The 16,858-nt window shown below is 64.0% G+C and overlaps 1 protein-coding gene across 4 annotated transcripts; it reads left to right on the top strand.

The window, feature by feature from the left end:
* Positions 1-550: 550 nt before the first annotated feature.
* Positions 551-15,678, top strand: NDRG2 (NDRG family member 2). 4 transcript variants are annotated; one of them, XM_037915829.2, is made up of 16 exons: positions 590-733; positions 4,681-4,766; positions 5,584-5,689; positions 5,934-6,054; positions 6,206-6,268; positions 8,441-8,501; positions 8,827-8,913; positions 9,209-9,265; positions 9,919-10,022; positions 10,344-10,388; positions 10,779-10,830; positions 12,509-12,556; positions 12,747-12,782; positions 13,119-13,170; positions 13,346-13,379; positions 13,731-15,678. In XM_037915829.2, exons 2-16 carry the CDS (start codon positions 4,689-4,691, stop codon positions 13,954-13,956), a joined length of 1,170 nt encoding a protein of 389 aa, XP_037771757.1. In that variant the 5' UTR covers positions 590-733; positions 4,681-4,688; the 3' UTR covers positions 13,957-15,678. The 4 variants fall into 4 exon arrangements, with proteins under 4 accessions (XP_037771756.1, XP_037771757.1, XP_043382716.1 ...); XM_037915828.2 differs by lacking the exon at positions 13,346-13,379 and having other exon boundaries at positions 551-733; XM_043526781.1 differs by lacking the exon at positions 4,681-4,766 and having other exon boundaries at positions 639-733.
* The last annotated feature ends 1,180 nt before the right edge of the window (positions 15,679-16,858 follow it).

The raw sequence follows: 16,858 nt of genomic DNA, 5'->3' as shown, positions 1-16,858 counted from the left end.
CCAGGTTGGGGTGGGGGCAGAACTCCTGGGTTCTATCCACTGTTTTTTGGCGGGGGGAGGGGAGCAGCAGGGGGCTGGGAGCTACAGCCTGGTTTGTGGTGGTTGGGGGGCACACAGAGCTGGTGAGGGGCACACGCCCTGGCCCGTGGCTGAGGAGCTGGGAGGAGCCGGCTGTGCTGGTTGGTGCAGGGCAGGGCTAGGCTCAGACCGGTCCAACCGGATGGACGGGGGACCCAGGAATATGGCACGGAATAGGCGGGAGAGCGGCTGCCATGGGGTCCTTCCCCCACAGGGGGCCCAGCCCCAATCTGGCCGGGTGGGGTGGGACTCCCGAGGATGGGAGCCCATCCCCCTCCCCCCACTCTGCCCCCTTCCCCATCCCCTCCCAGTCCCCTCACTCTGCCCACTCCCTCCCCCCCATACCCTCCCCCCATACTGACCCCTCCCCCTCCTCCCACTCTCCCCCATCCCCTCCCCCTCCCCCACTCTCTGCCCTCTCCCTGTCTCCTCCCCCACTCTGACCCCTCCCCACTTCCCCTCCCCCTATGCCAGCGCTGTAGCAGGGAAGTCCCCCCCGCCCCCGCCCCGGGCCTGGGATTGGCAGCCCCGAGCTGGGGGGCGGGGCCTGTGGAGGGGGGGGTGTTGTTTGTATCCAGAGTCAGTCAAAGGCAAGTGAAGGTGGACAGACGGTCGGACGGAGGCGCAGGCGGAGCCGGACACACGGACAGAGCAGGTACGGGGGGTGGAAAGGGTCTGATGGGGGGTTCTGGGGTGGGGGATCCGGGGGGGGAGCAGATAGGCCTGGAGGGGGGCTGATGTTCGGGCGGGGGCCAGTCTGGGTTGGGGGGGGGTCTCAGTCAGGGGAGGGGTCCCCAGGGAGCAGTGGGGTGTCGTGGGGCCGTGGCTGAGATGGGGGGATCGGGGCAGTGGGAGGGGCTGAGAATGGGGGCGGGGGTTGGTAGGACTTGGCGAGGTGGGGGGAGCTGAGGGGGGTGATCACTAAGGAGGGGGGCCGGGGCGCAGCTCCGTGTGTCCGGCTACCCGGCCCGATTCCCAGCTCTTCCTCCGAGCGGCGACACGCGAAATGTCAAGCGGAAAAACCCGCCATGGCGAAGGGGCCGGACGCCTGGGTTCTCTCCCTCGCTCTGGGAGGCGGCGCTGGTGGGTTAGAGCAGTGGGGGCTGGGAGGAGCCAGGACTCCTGGGTTCTCTCCCCGGCTCTGAGCAGGATAGGGGCGAGGTTTCTGTGGGGGGTTCTGGGGGACGGGGTCATGGGCCCATCCCAGCGTCCTTAGGGCAGGGCTGTTTCCTCGGGGGTCCTGACAAGGCTGAGCCACTCACGGGGGGCCACTAGTCTCAGGCCCTGGCTGGCCCCTCTTGAGCCCAGCCCTGTGCCCCCCTCGCCTCATCTCCCCTGGGGCTGGAATAGAGTCATGGGTCACCGTCACCCAGCCCCATGGTGCCAGACACACACACACACACACCCGTGGGGCCGCCTGGCTGCCTCTGAGAACAGGGGCTGGGAGCCAGGACTCCTGGGTTCTATCCCTGGCTCCGGGAGGGGAGTGGGGTGTAGTAGTTAGAGCAGGGGAGGTGGGGCTGGGAACCAGGACTGCTGGGCTCTGGGAGGGGAGTGGGGTGTAGTGGGTAGAGCTTCCCACCCCCACCCATCAGTCTGTCCAGCCAGCTCCCCAGCCATTCAGAGCCAGCCATCCTTCCCCTGAACTGTCCATCCGTCTGTCCACCTCTGTCCCTCCCCTGCCAAGATCTGTCCACAAGGGATGCAGGTTTGGCTCCCCCCAGCCAGTAGCTGGTCTCTCCCCTCCTCCTGAAGATGACCCCAGAGCCAGCCCAACCCAGCTACCCCAAGCCCCCCAGAAGCATGGAGGAAGACCTGCCCCAGGACCAGGAGAGCTAGGCTTAGGGGATTATGGGATGGGACCCTCCCAGCCCATAGGGCAGCCCACAGACAGACTGTGCTGGTCTGTCTGTTTCCCTTGCTCCCCACCCAGGGCCCCACATGTCCTGGGGCTGGCAACACCCCACACCCTGCGGTCCTGGTCCAGGAGGGGAGGGGGCCGGGGTCCAGGGAATGGACCAGGCACTGAGGGGCTAAGGGGGCATTGGCTGCTGGCACCTTGGTAGGGACCCAGCCTGGACAATCACTGACCCGCCCCTTCCTGGCCCCCCGTCCTTCTGCCTAACCCCCCAGTTCCCCTACACCCTGCTCCCTGTGACATCCTGCCTGGCACCCACCCTGGCTCCCCATGACTCTTCCAACTCCCCTACGTCTATGACCCCCCAACCTGTCCCTGTTGCCCCATAACTCCCCTCCCAACTCCCCCGCCCCACCTGGCAACCACCCTCATAACCTCCCCCCTGACCCCCATAACCTGTCCCCAACCTTGTGTCCCAGATCCCCAGGATCGGTGCTGTGCCTCCAGCTTTAGAGCAGCCCCTTGCGGGACCCCCAAGAGGTCCCATTTTCCCTTCAGGGGAGGCCACACAACCTCCCCAGCCCGCTGGGGCTCCAACCCCCCCTGCCGCACCCGGTGAGCAGAGCCAGACTCCTGGGAGAGCCACGCAGGATTGGGTTGGTTAGTCACCGGGACGCGGCCCAAGAAGCCCTGAGGGCGGCAGGGAGACGCGGCGTCAGGTCGGCCTGCGGCCAAGGCACCCCGTGTTCCAGCTGCATCTGAGTGTCTGACCCCCTCGACCCTTCCCGGGTGGGCAGCCCCCACTCGCCCCCCAGCTCCCACTTTTCCAGCCCTTTCTGCTTCAGCTGGGGGGTCTTTGCTCAGCTCCCCTGCTGAGATGGGGGAGGGGGAATCTAGGCTCACTGGAGCTGGCATCCGGGCGCCTTGTTCACTTGGGTCAGTTCCAGCTGGTTCCTTAACGATGCCTCCTTCCCCCCAGGCAGGGAGGTGTCCCCCACGCCGGTGCCTTTTAGCCTTTCCTGAAAGCACCCACAGCCCTTCCCCCGTGCTGGGCAAGAGGGTGACCAGACTCCTGATAAAATCAGGACTGTCCCGATATTTAATTTTTTGTCCCACATCCCGACCGATGTACGATCAGGATGCCCATTTGTCCCGATATTGTAGGGCTGGCAGGCTCCCTACCCGGCTCCTCCCTGGAAGTGGCGACATCTCCCTCTGTGCACTGCCCCTGCTCTGGCTCCACAGCTCCCATTGGCCGGGAACCGTGGCCAATAGGAGCTGCGGGGGCAGCGCCTGGAGGCACGGCAGGGTGCAGAGCTGCCTCCCGGTGCCTCCGTCTAGGACCCAGAGGGAGATGTTGCCACTTCCAGGGAGCCACCTGAGGTAAACCCTGCCCGGAGCCCGCACCCTGAATCCCCTCCCGTACCCCAACCCCTTGCCTCAGCCCGGAGCCCTCTCCCACACCCAAACTCCCTCCTGGAGTCAGCACCCTGACCCCCCTCCCACACCCAGCCATGAGCCCCCTCCCGCACCCAAATTCGCTCCCAGAGTCAACACCCTGACCCCCCTCCTGTGCCCCAACCCCCTGCCCCAGCGCTGAGACCCGCCTTTGCAGTGGGAGCCAGGGCCCTGCACCCCTGGCTTGCGGCAGGGGCTGGAGCTGGGACCATGCACCCTCCTTGCAGTTTCCTAGGGCTGTGCACCCCCCTTCCCTATTGCTCCAGTGAAAGCTGTGAGCCTGTGCCTCCCCCCGTGTCTCCCAATATTTTACTCTTGCAATCTGGTCACCTTACTGGGCAACCATGCTGCATATTGGGAAACTGAGGCACACAATGGGGGTCATCAAAATATCAGCAAAAATCCCACCTTCGTCACAGCTCTTTCCCCCTTGGAGAATGAACGGCGCTTGTCGGGACCAGTGGCCTGGGGGGGGGCATTCACACCCACCCATGCCATTTAGAGAGGCTGCAGCCTGGGCCCCAGCTCCACCCACGCCATCCCACTGGACACCTCCTCGTGGCGGGTTTGAATCCCTCGGCCGCACGGCACCCCAGCTCAGAGCCCGTTCATGTTCTCCCTTAGGTCGGCTCCAGTTGATCATACCTTGCTTCCCCTGACCTCCCCCCATCCCCTGGCCTGGTACCCGGCCCTGCCCACAAGAGCGCCCCACCTCTCTCCCCTCACTGGGCTGCAGGGACTAACCCCTTCCCGCCTGGGGCACTGGGGGGCTGGATCCCCGCTCCCACGGGGGCTGGAGAGGGTGGAGGTGACAGAATCAGGGCTACTTTCCCAGCAAGAGGCACTGTGGGGTGCAGGGCAGGATGGGTGGGAGAGGGACAGGTCCCACATTGCTCATTCAGCCAGGGCCTCCTGATGGGTGGGGGGGCAGAATTTGCCCCCCAATGGAGCCTGATGCCCAAACTCCCTGGGACACCAATGCGGGGAGGGTCTTCCTGAGCCTGATTCCCAGCCCCCGATCCTGGGAAAATACCGCCCCCCACCCCACAGCCCTGAGGCCCTGCCCAGAGCAGGGTAGTGGGCTGGGCTGGGCAGGGGGCTCCTAGGATTGGGGGGAGGTCTCTGAGCACCTCAGGCCACAGGCATCTGCTGGGTATTTTTTGGGGGGGAGGGTCTGTGTGTTGGGGGGGCGGCTCTGGGGGGTCTGTGTGTCGGGGTGGAGGAGGGGTAGCGCTGGCAGGTGTCTCTGTGTCCCGCTCTGACCCCCCCCCTTCCCTCTCCACCAGGCGCAGCCATGACCGAGCTCCACGAGGTGCAGATCACGGAGGAGAAGCCCCTGCTGCTGCCCCCCTCGCAGCCCGTCCCGGGCAAGGTCAGAGGGCAACGGGCACGCTGGGGGGAGGGGTGCTCACTGCTGCGTTGCCCTCCCAACACCCCCTCCTGCCCCCCATCCCCCATACGCTTCTGGCCTTGTCCCCCATCCACCCTCTTCCTGCCTGCCCCCCCACCCCCCGGACAGACCCCCCTCTCCCCCCGTTGTAGGACACTGAGGTATTAGCAGCTGGACTCCTCCCAGGGCACCACCAGGTCCTCCCTCCCCACCCCTCCCTGAACTCCACAGACTGTGCTGGGGAGAGAACCCAGGAGTCCTGGCTCGCAGCCCCCCCACTCTAACCACTAGACCCTACTCCCTCCTGGAGCTAGGGAGAGAACCCAGGAGTCCTGGCTCCCAGCCCACCCCTGCATCCCACCCCTGCTCTGACCACGAGACCCCACTCCCCTCTCGGAGCCAGGGAGAGAACCCAGGAGTCCTGGCTCCTGTTGTCTGAGCTGCACTGACCCCTCCCTGGCTTGAACCCCGTCTCGCAGTGTCCTGGGTGTGGGGGAGCAGGACATTAGCAGTGGACCCCCAGGCATCCCAGCCTTGCCTCCCCCACCCTCTGCTGGAGAGTCAGGATTCGAACCCGCAGGGGCCCAGCTCTGTGGGGATCCCACGGCAGCGTATGGGCCATGGAACGGGGGGTGGGGGCTGTTTGGGGACCGATATCTCAGGCGTCCCCTGGGCATTGTTGGAAAGTGGGGAGCCCACTCTCCGCGACGGCATCAGCTGCTTCCACCTGGGACCCGCGCCAGCCATGGGGCAGCCCCCTACACACCTCACAGCCCCCATCTCTCTCTCTCTTTGGCAGAAGCACTCAGTGGAGACGCCCTATGGACTCGTGGCCTTCACCGTCCATGGCACCCCGAAGCCCAAGCGCCCGGCCATCCTGACCTACCACGACGTGGGGCTCAACCGTAAGTGGGGCTGGGGGTGCGAGGAATGGGACCCCTGCAGGGATCTCCCCCCACAGCCAGTGCCCCAAGCCCACTCCCCCGACAGCCAGTACCCCCCGCTGGGAGCTCCCCACCTCCCCACCCTGCCCCCCAGCAAACCCCTACTGGGAGCTCCCCTCCCACTCCCCCCAGGGCCCCCTGCTGGGCGCTCCCCCCACCGCGCCCCCTGCTGCTGTGACACTTGGGTCTATTCTGCCCGCTCCAGACCAGTCCTGCTTCGAGCCGCTCTTCCGTTTTGAGGACATGCAGGAGATCATCAAGAACTTTGTGGTGGTTCACGTGGACGCCCCCGGCATGGAGGAAGGAGCCCCGCTGTTCCCCTTGGGGTGAGACACCCTGCCCCCCATCCTTCTGTCCCCACCCCCACTCTACCCCTCTCTGCTCCCCTTCCCCCTCGCTGTTTCCCATGCGGTGAGCCCCCCCCGGTGCAGCCTTCTCCCCAGCCCCCACCCCAGCTGACGTGCCCTCTTCTTGCAGGTACCAGTACCCGTCGCTGGACCAGCTGGCTGACATGATCCCCTGCATCTTGCAGTACCTGAAGTGAGTATGGGGCAGGAACAGACAAACACAGCATGCACCCCTTCCCCGCCTCCCCCTCCTGGCACTGTGGGGCTGTCTGGGGCGGAATTGGCTCCCAGAGCTCAGGTGCGGAAGGGGGTAATGGGACCCTGTCTCGGGGGAGCTGGGGTCTGTACCATGCCTGGCCGGACCCCAGTCTCAGCTCTGCTGAGTTAATTGAGGTGGAACAGAGAGCCAAAGGTGCGAATAGCCCCTGGGACTGCCCGGCCTCGCGCCATGTGAACCAGGCTCCATGGGTTCTGCTCGGGCGGGGCCCAGCCGGAGGCACCCCACGTTCCGGCTGCGTCTGGGTGTCTGCCCGTTCCCGGCCCCCAGCTCCCACCTCCCCAGTCCTTCCTTCTCCAGCCAGCGTCTTTGCTGAGAGGCAGAGGACCCATCTCCCCCGGGGTGGCCGTGTCCTGGAAACTGGGTTTGCCATTGTCTTTGCGACTTTTCCATTGATACGGGGTCAGCCTGTCCCGTTCAGTCTGCTCAGACAGCAGGCGACACGCCCCCACCTGGGTCTCTGCGGCCACGTCTGCATTACAGCCAGTGTCGGCAAAGCGTGTGTCGCTCCGGGGCACGACTGTTCCAACGGGAGCGTCCGTGTGCACAGCGCTTTTGCCGCTCACAGGGCTGGGTATTCACACCGACGGGAGAGAGCGTGCTCGCCAGGCATGCTGCAAGTATAGACGTGGCCTTAGCCTGCCCTGAGAGCAAACACAACTCCTCTTTGCCCCACTGGGTAGCCGGGTGTCACGGACTCACAGGCCTGGTGCTCCCGGCTCTGTACGGCCCCTGGGAGGAACCCCCCTTCGGTGTGACAGACCCCGGAAAGGTCACTCTCCCGCTGGGGATAGGGGCTTTCTGGCCCTGCTGCCTCCCGAGCCCGCACCTCTGAGCCTCCAGCACACCTGGCTCTGCCGTGGGCCCCTCAGGGAGTCCCCTCATTCTTGCCCCCCGGGGAGCAAAGTCCCCCGATCTCTAGCCTGCAGTGACTCTCAGCCAGCTTATTGAGCCAGCATAGGAGGTTCTCCGGCCCTCTCAACCCTCAGCACAGCACATCTAGGTCTGTCCTGCATCCAGGTGGGCTCTGGCTGCCCTCTCTCCCCACTCCAGCCACCCCCTTCTTTCAGCCAATCACCCTATATCATCTCCCCCACAGCTCCTCCCCTGTCCTTTGTCTTCAGTCCCAGGTAAATAGGTCACTGGGGCCCTCTCTCTTCTGTCCTTTGTTCCCACCCACTGGAACTGGCTGGTCAGGTCACCAGGCCCTTCTCTCCTCAGCCCTTTGTCCTCCCACTGGCCAGAACCGGCTGCCTTCCCAGCTGGGCTGGGCCTCTCGGTCACTAGGATCCCCCATCTCCAGGCCATTGTCAGGGTCCCGCTAGGCGTCACACCTGATCCTCTGTAACAACAAACCCCCTCCCCCTCACTTGTTACACATGCAGCACACCGGGAAACTGAGGCACACACCCCGCTCATGCAAAACACCAAGACAATCCTCTGCTTCGTTACACCATGCAACGTGTCGGGGAAACTGAGGCACGCACAGGCCTCATAAAAATACTACAAAAAATTCCCACTTCATCACAGACTCATTTGCAGCCTCGCTGCTGGCAAAACCCAGGCCCAGCCCATGGCCTGATCGGCCGTGCCGAGACCTGGCAAACTCAGAGCCGCATCAGGCTGTTCAGGGCATTGCATTCAGCAGCCTGTCTGGCCCCAGGTTCTTAGCTGTGCTGCGGGAGAGCCGGCCTGGTGGGGCTGCGCCAGACACTCCTTAGACCCACGGGAGACTGAGAGCGAGAGGAAAGAGACGGAATCTGGCCCCACGTCCCCCAGTTCGCCCACGTCCGACCTCCCGGCTTTGGGGTATTGGTTTCCAGCCCTGCACTGGCCTCAGGCACCAGGCCTGATCTAAACACCGTCCCTGGGTAACATCATGCAGCCAAAGCCTGCATCCGTCTGTTGCCTTTCCAGGTCACCGTGACACCCACCAACTGACGCTCCCTGTTACCATGGGGGGCGGGGGTGAATTCGTAGGGCCGGTGACCAGACAGGTCCCAGATTTCATGGTCCATGGGAGCTAGGAACAACGCCCTCCCCCCATGGTTTATTAACCACCACCACCCCCCTCGCTTCCTCCTGCAGCTTCACCAGCATCATCGGCATCGGGGTGGGAGCCGGCGCCTACATCCTCGCCCGCTACAGTGTGAGTGACGCAGGCCCAGGGGAGCTGTGGGTCAAGAATGAGGGGCACCGGCAGAGCTGTGGGGGGCAGGGCTGGGCTAGCAGGGGGCTGTGGGTTGGGAGTGAGGGGCACCGGCAGAGCTGTGGGGGGCAGGGCTGGGCTAGCAGGGGGCTGTGGGTTGGGAGTGAGGGGCCCTGGCAGAGCTGGGGGGGAGCCCAGGGCTGTGGGTCAGGAGTGAGGGGCACTGGCAGAGCTGAGGGGGGCAGAGCTGGGCTAGCAGGGGGTAGTGGGGGCTGGGACTGGGGGCTGGTTTCACCCTTATTTCTCTTCCCACCCTCCCCCCCAGCTCTCTCACCCTGACACCGTGGAGGGCTTGGTTCTGATCAACATCGACCCCAATGCCAAGGGCTGGATGGACTGGGCAGCTCACAAGGTACGGGGATCCCTTCCCCAGTCCCTGCGGCCCCTGGAGCCCTCCCCTGGCTTTCCTGTACGGGGGGGGCTGTGCCGGGATGTGGGGGCGTACAGGCCTGGGGGAGCAAGCGGAGACTGTGGACAGCTGGAGAGATCAGACGGAATTTTCTTCTGGCCTAGGGTCAGCTCCTGGTGTTTCCCCCCTCCCCCCCCCCCCCACCAGGTCATGTCTCTCTCACCCCCCTGGGTGTTGCTCTCCCAACCCCTTCCCGCATCCCTGGTGCCCCCTCTCACCCTCTGCCTTCCTCCCCCAGCTGACCGGCCTGACCTCGTCCATCCCCGAGATGATCCTGGCCCATCTCTTCAGCCAGGTGAGGGGGGGAAATCTATGTGTTGCCCCCGGGGGCTGCGGATGGGCCCCACTCCCGTGCTCCCAAGGGCTAGATCCAGGGGTCTTCCCAGGGTGGAGGGAGGTATCCTGGGGAGGGGGGCAGTGGAGAGGTTAGATGGGCAGTGCTGTGGGGGGAAGGGCAGGGAAAGCAGGACCAGCAAGGGGGTCGTATCTGGTCAGTAACACCCTGCCCCCCCAAGAGGAGCTGTCCGGCTGCAGGGAACTGGGGGGGCAGGGCTGTGGGGGACGGGCGGGGGGAGCAGGACCGACGGGGGCTGTAACTGGTCCCTAATGCCCTGCCCCCCCAGGAGGAGCTGTCCGGCTGCACGGAGCTGGGGGGCAGGGCTGTGGGGGACAGGTGGGGGGAGCAGGACCAACGGGGCCTGTAACTGGTCACTAGTGCCCTGCCCCCCCAGGAGGAGCTGTCTGGCTGCACGGAGCTGGGGGGCAGGGCTGTGGGGGACGGGTGGGGGGAGCAGGACCGACAGGGGCTGTAACTGGTCCCTAATGCCCTGCCCCCCCAGGAGGAGCTGTCCGGCTGCACGGAGCTGGGGGGTAGGGCTGTGGGGGACAGGTGGGGGGAGCAGGACCAACGGGGCCTGTAACTGGTCACTAGTGCCCTGCCCCCCCCAGGAGGAGCTATCTGGCTGCACGGAGCTGGTCCAGCAGTGCAGGGAGTCGCTGGTCGGAGCCCCGAACCTCAGCAACATTCAGCTCTATTGGAGCAGCTACAACACGTGTGTGGGGGGCTTATCTGGGGGGGCTGGAGGCGGGTCAGGTATGGGGGGCTTGGCCGGGGGAGGGGGGGCTGGAGGTCGCTGGGGGGAGCAAGGGGGCTCTGCCATGGGGCTGGCATGACTGAGGCTGGAGTTACTGGAAAGGGTCATGGGACAGAGGTGACCTGGGGGCCCCGGGCGGGGAAGTTTGCTGCAGATTCCGGCCCCCTGTGCTGAGACCGGGGGGAAATCGGGGGGGGGGGGTGTTCAGGGGGCTGGGTTGGAAGACGCGGGGGGTGCAGGGCAGTTCTCAGCCTCCCATTTCCTCCCGCCCACCCCCAGCCGCCGGGACCTGAACTTCGAACGCGGCGGAGACGTCACCCTGAAGTAAGTGAGCCCGGCCTGCCCAGGTATCCCCCGAACACCCCACAGCCGCCCTAGGACACCCTTGCTCATGGCCTTCCATGAATGCCCTAACACCTCTCAGCCCCCCATAAGCACACAGGGACCCCCTTCTCCCCACTGTCCTCTGGATACTCCACAAACACCCCAGAGCAGCCCTGTACCCCTGCCCCCCAAGTATCCCTCAGCCCCCCGGTTAGGGGCAGGGCCTGTCTCCAGAACCCCCCAGGGACTGGGGGGGACACCTAGCAGACCCATTACCCCCTCCACCCCTTTCCTCTGCTCTGCCCAGCTTCCCTGCCCACCGCCAGAGCAGCTGCCAGGGGGGAGAGGGGGCGCTCTGACCATCCCTTTTCCATCCGTCTGTCCCCACAGGTGCCCCGTGATGCTGGTGGTGGGAGATCAGGCCCCCCACGAAGATGCTGTGGTGAGTAACAGAACAAACCACACGATGCACAACTACACAACATAGCATACAGCCCTGCAGGTACACAACCCCCTGCAGGTACACAACATAGCGCACAGCCCCACGTCACACTCTGCTACACAACCCCCCACCACTATGCAAGCCCCCCACAGCTGCACAACATAGACAGCGCCCAGACCTGCAGCTACACAACTACACAGCATAGACAGCACACAGCCCCACAGCGCACCCTGCTACACAACCCCAGCACACCACACGGTGGGACACACACCCAGAGCCAGGCTCATTCCCACCAGCAGGGTGCAGCGGGGACAGGGCCAGACAGACAGTGCAGGATTCATTCCCCCTTGCTGGGGACGAACAGACGGACGGACGCACACTCCTGAGCCGGGCTCATCACACCCAGCTGGGGGCAGCAGGGACACAGACATTCATTCCCTCCAGCAGGGATAGATGGACAGACAGACGGATGCACACGCACTTTCTCTCTCTGCCTGTCCTCTCTTTAGGACAGGCAGACGCTCCGCGGCTCCGGTCCCCGGCTGGTTTGGGGGGGACGTCACCTGCCCCCTGGGCTGCCCTGGCAGGAACTGGCCTGATTTCCTGCTCTGGGCACTGACCAGCATCATGAAACTGACCAGGGTCATGTTGGTTTCCCTCAGGACCTGCCGGGCTCGCAGGGTCTGTGGCTCTGGGGCAGCGCCCCAGACTCCCAGGCCCCGTGCGAGGAACCCTGGTGGGTGCATCAGTCCCCTGCAAGGGTCAAACTCGCTCTCCAGGGTCTGGGGCTCTGGCCCCTTCGCCTCCCAGGACCGCGCCTCTGAGCCTCCAGCACGCCTGGCTCTGCCGGGGGCCCCCGGGGAGCCCACCCCGGTCTCTAGCCTGCAGTGACTCTCAGCCCGTGTGAAACAGGTTTATTGAACGTCTGAACCCAGCCCAGGAAGTTCTCAGGGCCCTCAGGTCTGGCGAGTCTGAGCTCCGACCAGCTGGGTCTGTCCCCGTCCCCATGGGCTCCGGCTACTCCTTGTCCCCCGTCCAGCCGCCCCCTCCTTCCAGCTGAGCCCCCTATATCCCCTCCCCCAACAGCCCCTCCTCCGCTCTTTGGTCCCGGGCAAACAGCTCACACAACCGGATGGTTCCAGGTTCAGATGGGCCCTCTGGTCAGCTGTTGCTAGGTTAAAAAGGGTCCCGGCCCTGGGCTGGAGTCCAGGCTGCTAGGCAGGGTAATACCTGGGCCTCTGCAACAATAAACATGCTCTCCCACCCCCTGTGCTGAGACATGTGGCACACAGGGGAAACTGAGGCACACATAGGCATCATACAAAGTGTCACTGGCCAGGGGCTCCAGGCCCCTCTCTCTCTCTCTCTCTCTCTCTCTCTCTCTCTCTCTCTCTCTCACACACACACACACACACACACACACACACACACACACACACACACACACACACACACACACACACACACACACACACACACACACACACACACACACAGAGAGCAAAGCATGGGGGTAACGTCTCACTCCCTGGCCAACCCTCTGGGGGCACAACGAGCTCTGGGCCTTGGGATGTCATTAGGCTAGGCTGGGCTGGGGGGGGGGGGTTCAGGGTCCAGGTGTCTCTGTGCTCTGCCCGCCCCTCACACTGTTCTCTGTCCCCCCCCCTCCTAAAACCAGGTGGAGTGTAATTCCAAACTGGATCCCACCCAGACCTCCTTCCTCAAGGTGAGTGACGTCCCCTGCCTCCGCCCCTTCCCAACTCATAGCCCCAGCTAGCCCAGCCCTGGGCTCCCCAACTTCCTCCCCCCCCCACCCCGCCCCCAGCTCTGCCAGTGCTCCTCACTCCCAACCCACAGCCCCTTGCTAGCCCAGCCCTGGGCCCCTCCAATAGTTGAGTGTTGGGTTTGTTTTCCAGATGGCAGATTCCGGGGGGCAGCCCCAGCTGACACAGGTGAGAGCTCCCTTCCCAATGGGGATGGAGGGCGCAGGGCAGTGTGAAGGGGAGGGTGTCTCTGGGGCAGTAGTTGGGGGGGTGCAGGGCAGCATGGGGGGAGGGGTCTGGGGGAGGCACTGGAAGGACATAATGGGGGGTGGGCTGGGGGGTACAGCCAGGATCTATAGGGGGAGGGTTGTGGGGCACAGTCTGGGGATGTAAGGGATGGAGGGAGGGTTGTGAGGTGTGGTGCACAGCTAGGGTATATAGGGGAGGGGGGCAACAGGGGAGGGTCTGGGGGTAGCCCAGCTGTGGGGCACAGGGTCTAATCTCCATCTTGTCCCCATCTCTCAGCCTGGGAAGCTGACTGAGGCATTCAAGTACTTCGTCCAGGGCATGGGATACAGTGAGTAGCCACGGGGGGGGCGGCGGGGAGGGGAATGTCCCGATCTCCCAGACCTGCCCCCTGGCCCAGCCCCCTCCCCCTCCCCCGTGGGTTGGGTCCTTGGCCCTTCTCCAGCCCTGAGCCGCTGCCCCACAGCCAGGCCAGTTCCTGAAGTGTCTGTCTCTGTCTTTCTCAGTCCCCTACGTCCTGGACAGGAAACTGAGTATGGGGTCAGGTACCTTCTCTGCTATCCCCCCCCTGCACTGGCTCCCTGTCCCCCACACCCCAGTGTCCTGCACTGCCTCCCATGCACCCCACACGCCCCACATTAGCTCCCCCCCTCCTGCACACACACACACCCCCATCCACTCCCTGTTCAGGCATGGGGGGCATTGTGCAGTTTGTGTGGGGAGCTCCCTGTCCCCCTGCATGGCCTGGCCGTGCCCCGCCCCCACCCCTCACTCCACAGCCTCTTGTGGGGCACACCAGTACAAATGGGGGCCTATTGCTGGGATCTGGTGGGCGGGGCAGAACAGAGGGGCGGGGCCCATCTGACTCCTCCCCTCTCTGTCTCCCTATAGTGGCCTCCTCCTGCATGACGCGCCTGTCGCGCTCCCGCACCGCCTCGCTGTCCAGCGCAGCCTCAGGGGACGGGAGCCAGTCCCGCTCCCGCACCCTGTCCCAGAACAGCGAGTCGGGGAGCCCCCAGCCGCCGCCGCCGCCCGCCCCGGGGAGCGGAGCCCACACCATGGAGGTCTCCTGCTGAGCAGAGGAGGGGGAGGGGATGGAGACACCTCCCGCCTCTGACCAGGACTTCCTGCTATCCCACAATGCACTCCGGCCCAAGGGGCCACGCGACGCTCACCCCCTAACGGTACTAAACCGGGGAGGCCCCAATCCCAGAAACAACAGCACAAGCAGCGTTAACCCTTTAAAAACAAAATAATCACAAAATAATCAACGCCCTCTGGGCCCTGCCCCTTTCCCCTTGGCTCCTCCCCCTCCTTAGCCCCACCCCTTCCCTCCCCCATCACCTTGGCTCCTTCCCCCTCCTTGGCCTTTCTGGATCTTGGGGGGTGTTTTGCAAGTGGAGGGGAAGAAGTTCGGGGCGGGGGGGCGCTGTGTGTTCCCCACACCCCCTTTGCCTGTCATAGCCCTGACTTCTGTCCGTTTGTCCCAGGACAGTCCTGTTCCTGCCCCTTTGGTGTCCATCTGTCTGTCATGAACATCCCCTTCCTGTGAGCCCTCCCCATTCCGTCCATCTGTCTGTCCAAAGACAGCCGTGCCATCCAGCCATCCCAAGGGTCACCCACCACCCCCCTATATACGTGTCTGTCCTGGAAGCCCCTCTTCTGGGAGTGTCTCTCCCTGCCTCCCCCCCCCCCCATCCCAGTCTCTATCTGTCCTGAGTGCCCCTTGCCCACATCTGTCCTGATGTGACATCTAAATCCCCACACACACGTCTCCATCCTTTCCCAGGATGCATTGCAAAGCCATTCGCCATTCCCCAGCCTGGGTTCTTGTATGGGGAGGTTGGGAGGCCCCTGTGTCTACATTTGGCTCCCTTCCCAGTTAATCCCCACAGACGTTGGGTGTTCAGGGCGTCTCCCCCAGGGGGCGCAGGTGCGAGGGGGCGGGGCACTGTGCACTAACCTGCGTAGATATTTAGCGGCGTGTGACGTGCATGCAGGAGCCATGCTGGCTGGAGCGTGGCTGAGGCAGAGAACTGCTCAGCTGGGGATGTTGGCGAGCTGGTGGGGTGGTACAAGAAGGGGGCCTGCAGGAATGTGATATTCAGCTGGCTTCCAACTGTGCCGACTGTTGCAGGCCCCAACTCGAGCAGGTTCTGACTGTTGGGTTCCGGCTGTAAAAGGGCCTGGTTATACCAGCCTCTGACTGTAACAGCTTTAGCCTGGGGTAGGTTCCAACAATTGCACCAGGCTCTTGACTGCTGGTCCTAGTAATGGACTCTGACTGTAGCAGCTGTCTGTGTAACCAGCTCTGGCTGGACTGGGTTTGTAATGGGCACTGTAAGTAGAGGGCTCCAGGTGTAATGGACTCATGCCGGTGTAGAGTTACAGCTGTAAAGGCTCTGCCTGTATTGGGCACTATAAGGCTAGGCTCCGCCTGTGACAGACTGAGTGTAGCGGACACGCCTGTGCTGGCTGCGTAACAGGTCCTGTTTGAACTGGGTTCCAGCTGTAACAAGCTGTGAATGTAACTGGGTCGGACTGGAGCAGCTCTGTGCGGACTGGGCTCCAACTGTACTGCCCATGTGCCAGTCTGGCTCCGACTGTACCGGTGACGTACCCGGCTCCAACGGTAACAACACTGCGTGCTGCGCTCTGGCTCCGCCGGGCTCCAGCTGTACTGCTAATGACCCAGGCTCTTGTGTCCGACTGTACTGCTGATGTATTGGGCTCTGTCTGGCTGTAGCAGCTGTATATCCACGGGGCTGGGGCTGTTCCAGAGCAACTGACAGCCAGTCCCAGCCTTAACAATAAAATCTGTAGAGGAATCTGCCCCGCACCCCTCTGTGACTGGCCGTGTGTGATGTAAGGAGACGGAGGGGGTGGGGCTCCATGGGGCATAACTGGATGAAGGAGCAGGTCAGGATGTGTGTTGCCCAGAGCAGGCTCAGGTGAGAATAAGAGGGAGCAAAAAACCCTGTGGGGCCCCAGGACCCCATAGGGGGCTGATCCTAAATATTGCAGGTGGGGAAAGAAAATCATGTGTACCCACAGCACAGACCCCCCCCTCACTGAGCCCCTCAGTCTGTCCCCCACACAACGCTGCCCCCCAAGCCTCTCGCTCTGTCCCCCGCAGCACAGCGCCCCCTAGCCCCATTTTGGGGCAGCACTGGCTGGCAGGGGAGAGCACCCCCTGCTGGTTTCCCTCTGACCTACTCCCTTCAGCACAGTGCCCATTAGTGCCAAACTGGGGCAGCAGTGCCTGCCAGGAGAGAGCACCCCCACCATCCCCCCCACCCCACTCCCTGAACCACACGGGGCATTGGGGCCAGCACTGACTACCAGAGGAAAGAACCTCCCCCCCCCCCGCCATGTAGCTGGAGCCCTAGAAGGCGGGCGAGGACAGTCATGGTGCTACACACGCCTGGCTCGCCCCGTACTCCCCTCCAAGTGTCGGTGACCCTGGTGCAAGGGGCCCGGCAGTGTGTGAAACGTGAGGCAGCTGGAGTACGGCCACCATGCTTTGAGTTACAAGCTCCTCGCGCTACTCGGGGTAGGATGCCAAGCAGACCCAACCTTGCCGGAGATCCGTTTCAGTGCACTTGTGCCTCTGTTTCCCCACGTGACCTGACGAGGAACAGCACCACGGGCTGGCGGCCATGGAGGCTGGGATTTTCAGGGGCTGTTGGGCTTTAGGTGATTGACACCATCAGCTCCTTGGCACGTGGCTGCAGGTGGCCTTGGGGCGTACCCTGCTAATGCGCAGTGTCCTCTCTTCTTGCCTAGCTTTTCCCCCCCACCCCCCCGGGGATTGGGGTACTTTGGGCTCAGTGTCACCCCCCCCGTGGGTGGATGGGGAATTACAGCTCTGACAGCCCATGAAAGAGCTTCCATTCTAACCCACCGGCATACACCAGAGCCCCTCCACGCCCACCCCAGCCTCCCAGCCTGGGCCGTGCTCCTCTCCACCAAGGCCTCCAGACCCCTGCCCCTGGCATTCCTGCTGCCTGGGACCGTTT

Source organism: Chelonia mydas, chromosome 13 (assembly GCF_015237465.2).
Source record: "Chelonia mydas isolate rCheMyd1 chromosome 13, rCheMyd1.pri.v2, whole genome shotgun sequence".
NCBI lineage: Eukaryota > Metazoa > Chordata > Testudines > Cheloniidae > Chelonia > Chelonia mydas.
Note: the sequence above shows the minus strand (reverse complement) of the source record. Positions and strands in the feature narration are given on the sequence as shown.

Excerpts from the sequence above, each read along its gene's own strand:
- NDRG2 (XM_037915829.2), top strand. The coding sequence starts at position 4,689 with ATGACCGAGCTCCACGAGGTGCAGATCACGGAGGAGAAGCCCCTGCTG. Across the intron at positions 10,023-10,343 it reads TATTGGAGCAGCTACAACAC|CCGCCGGGACCTGAACTTCG; the intron begins GTGTGTGGGGGG and ends GCCCACCCCCAG. Across the intron at positions 12,783-13,118 it reads GGCAGCCCCAGCTGACACAG|CCTGGGAAGCTGACTGAGGC; the intron begins GTGAGAGCTCCC and ends CCCATCTCTCAG.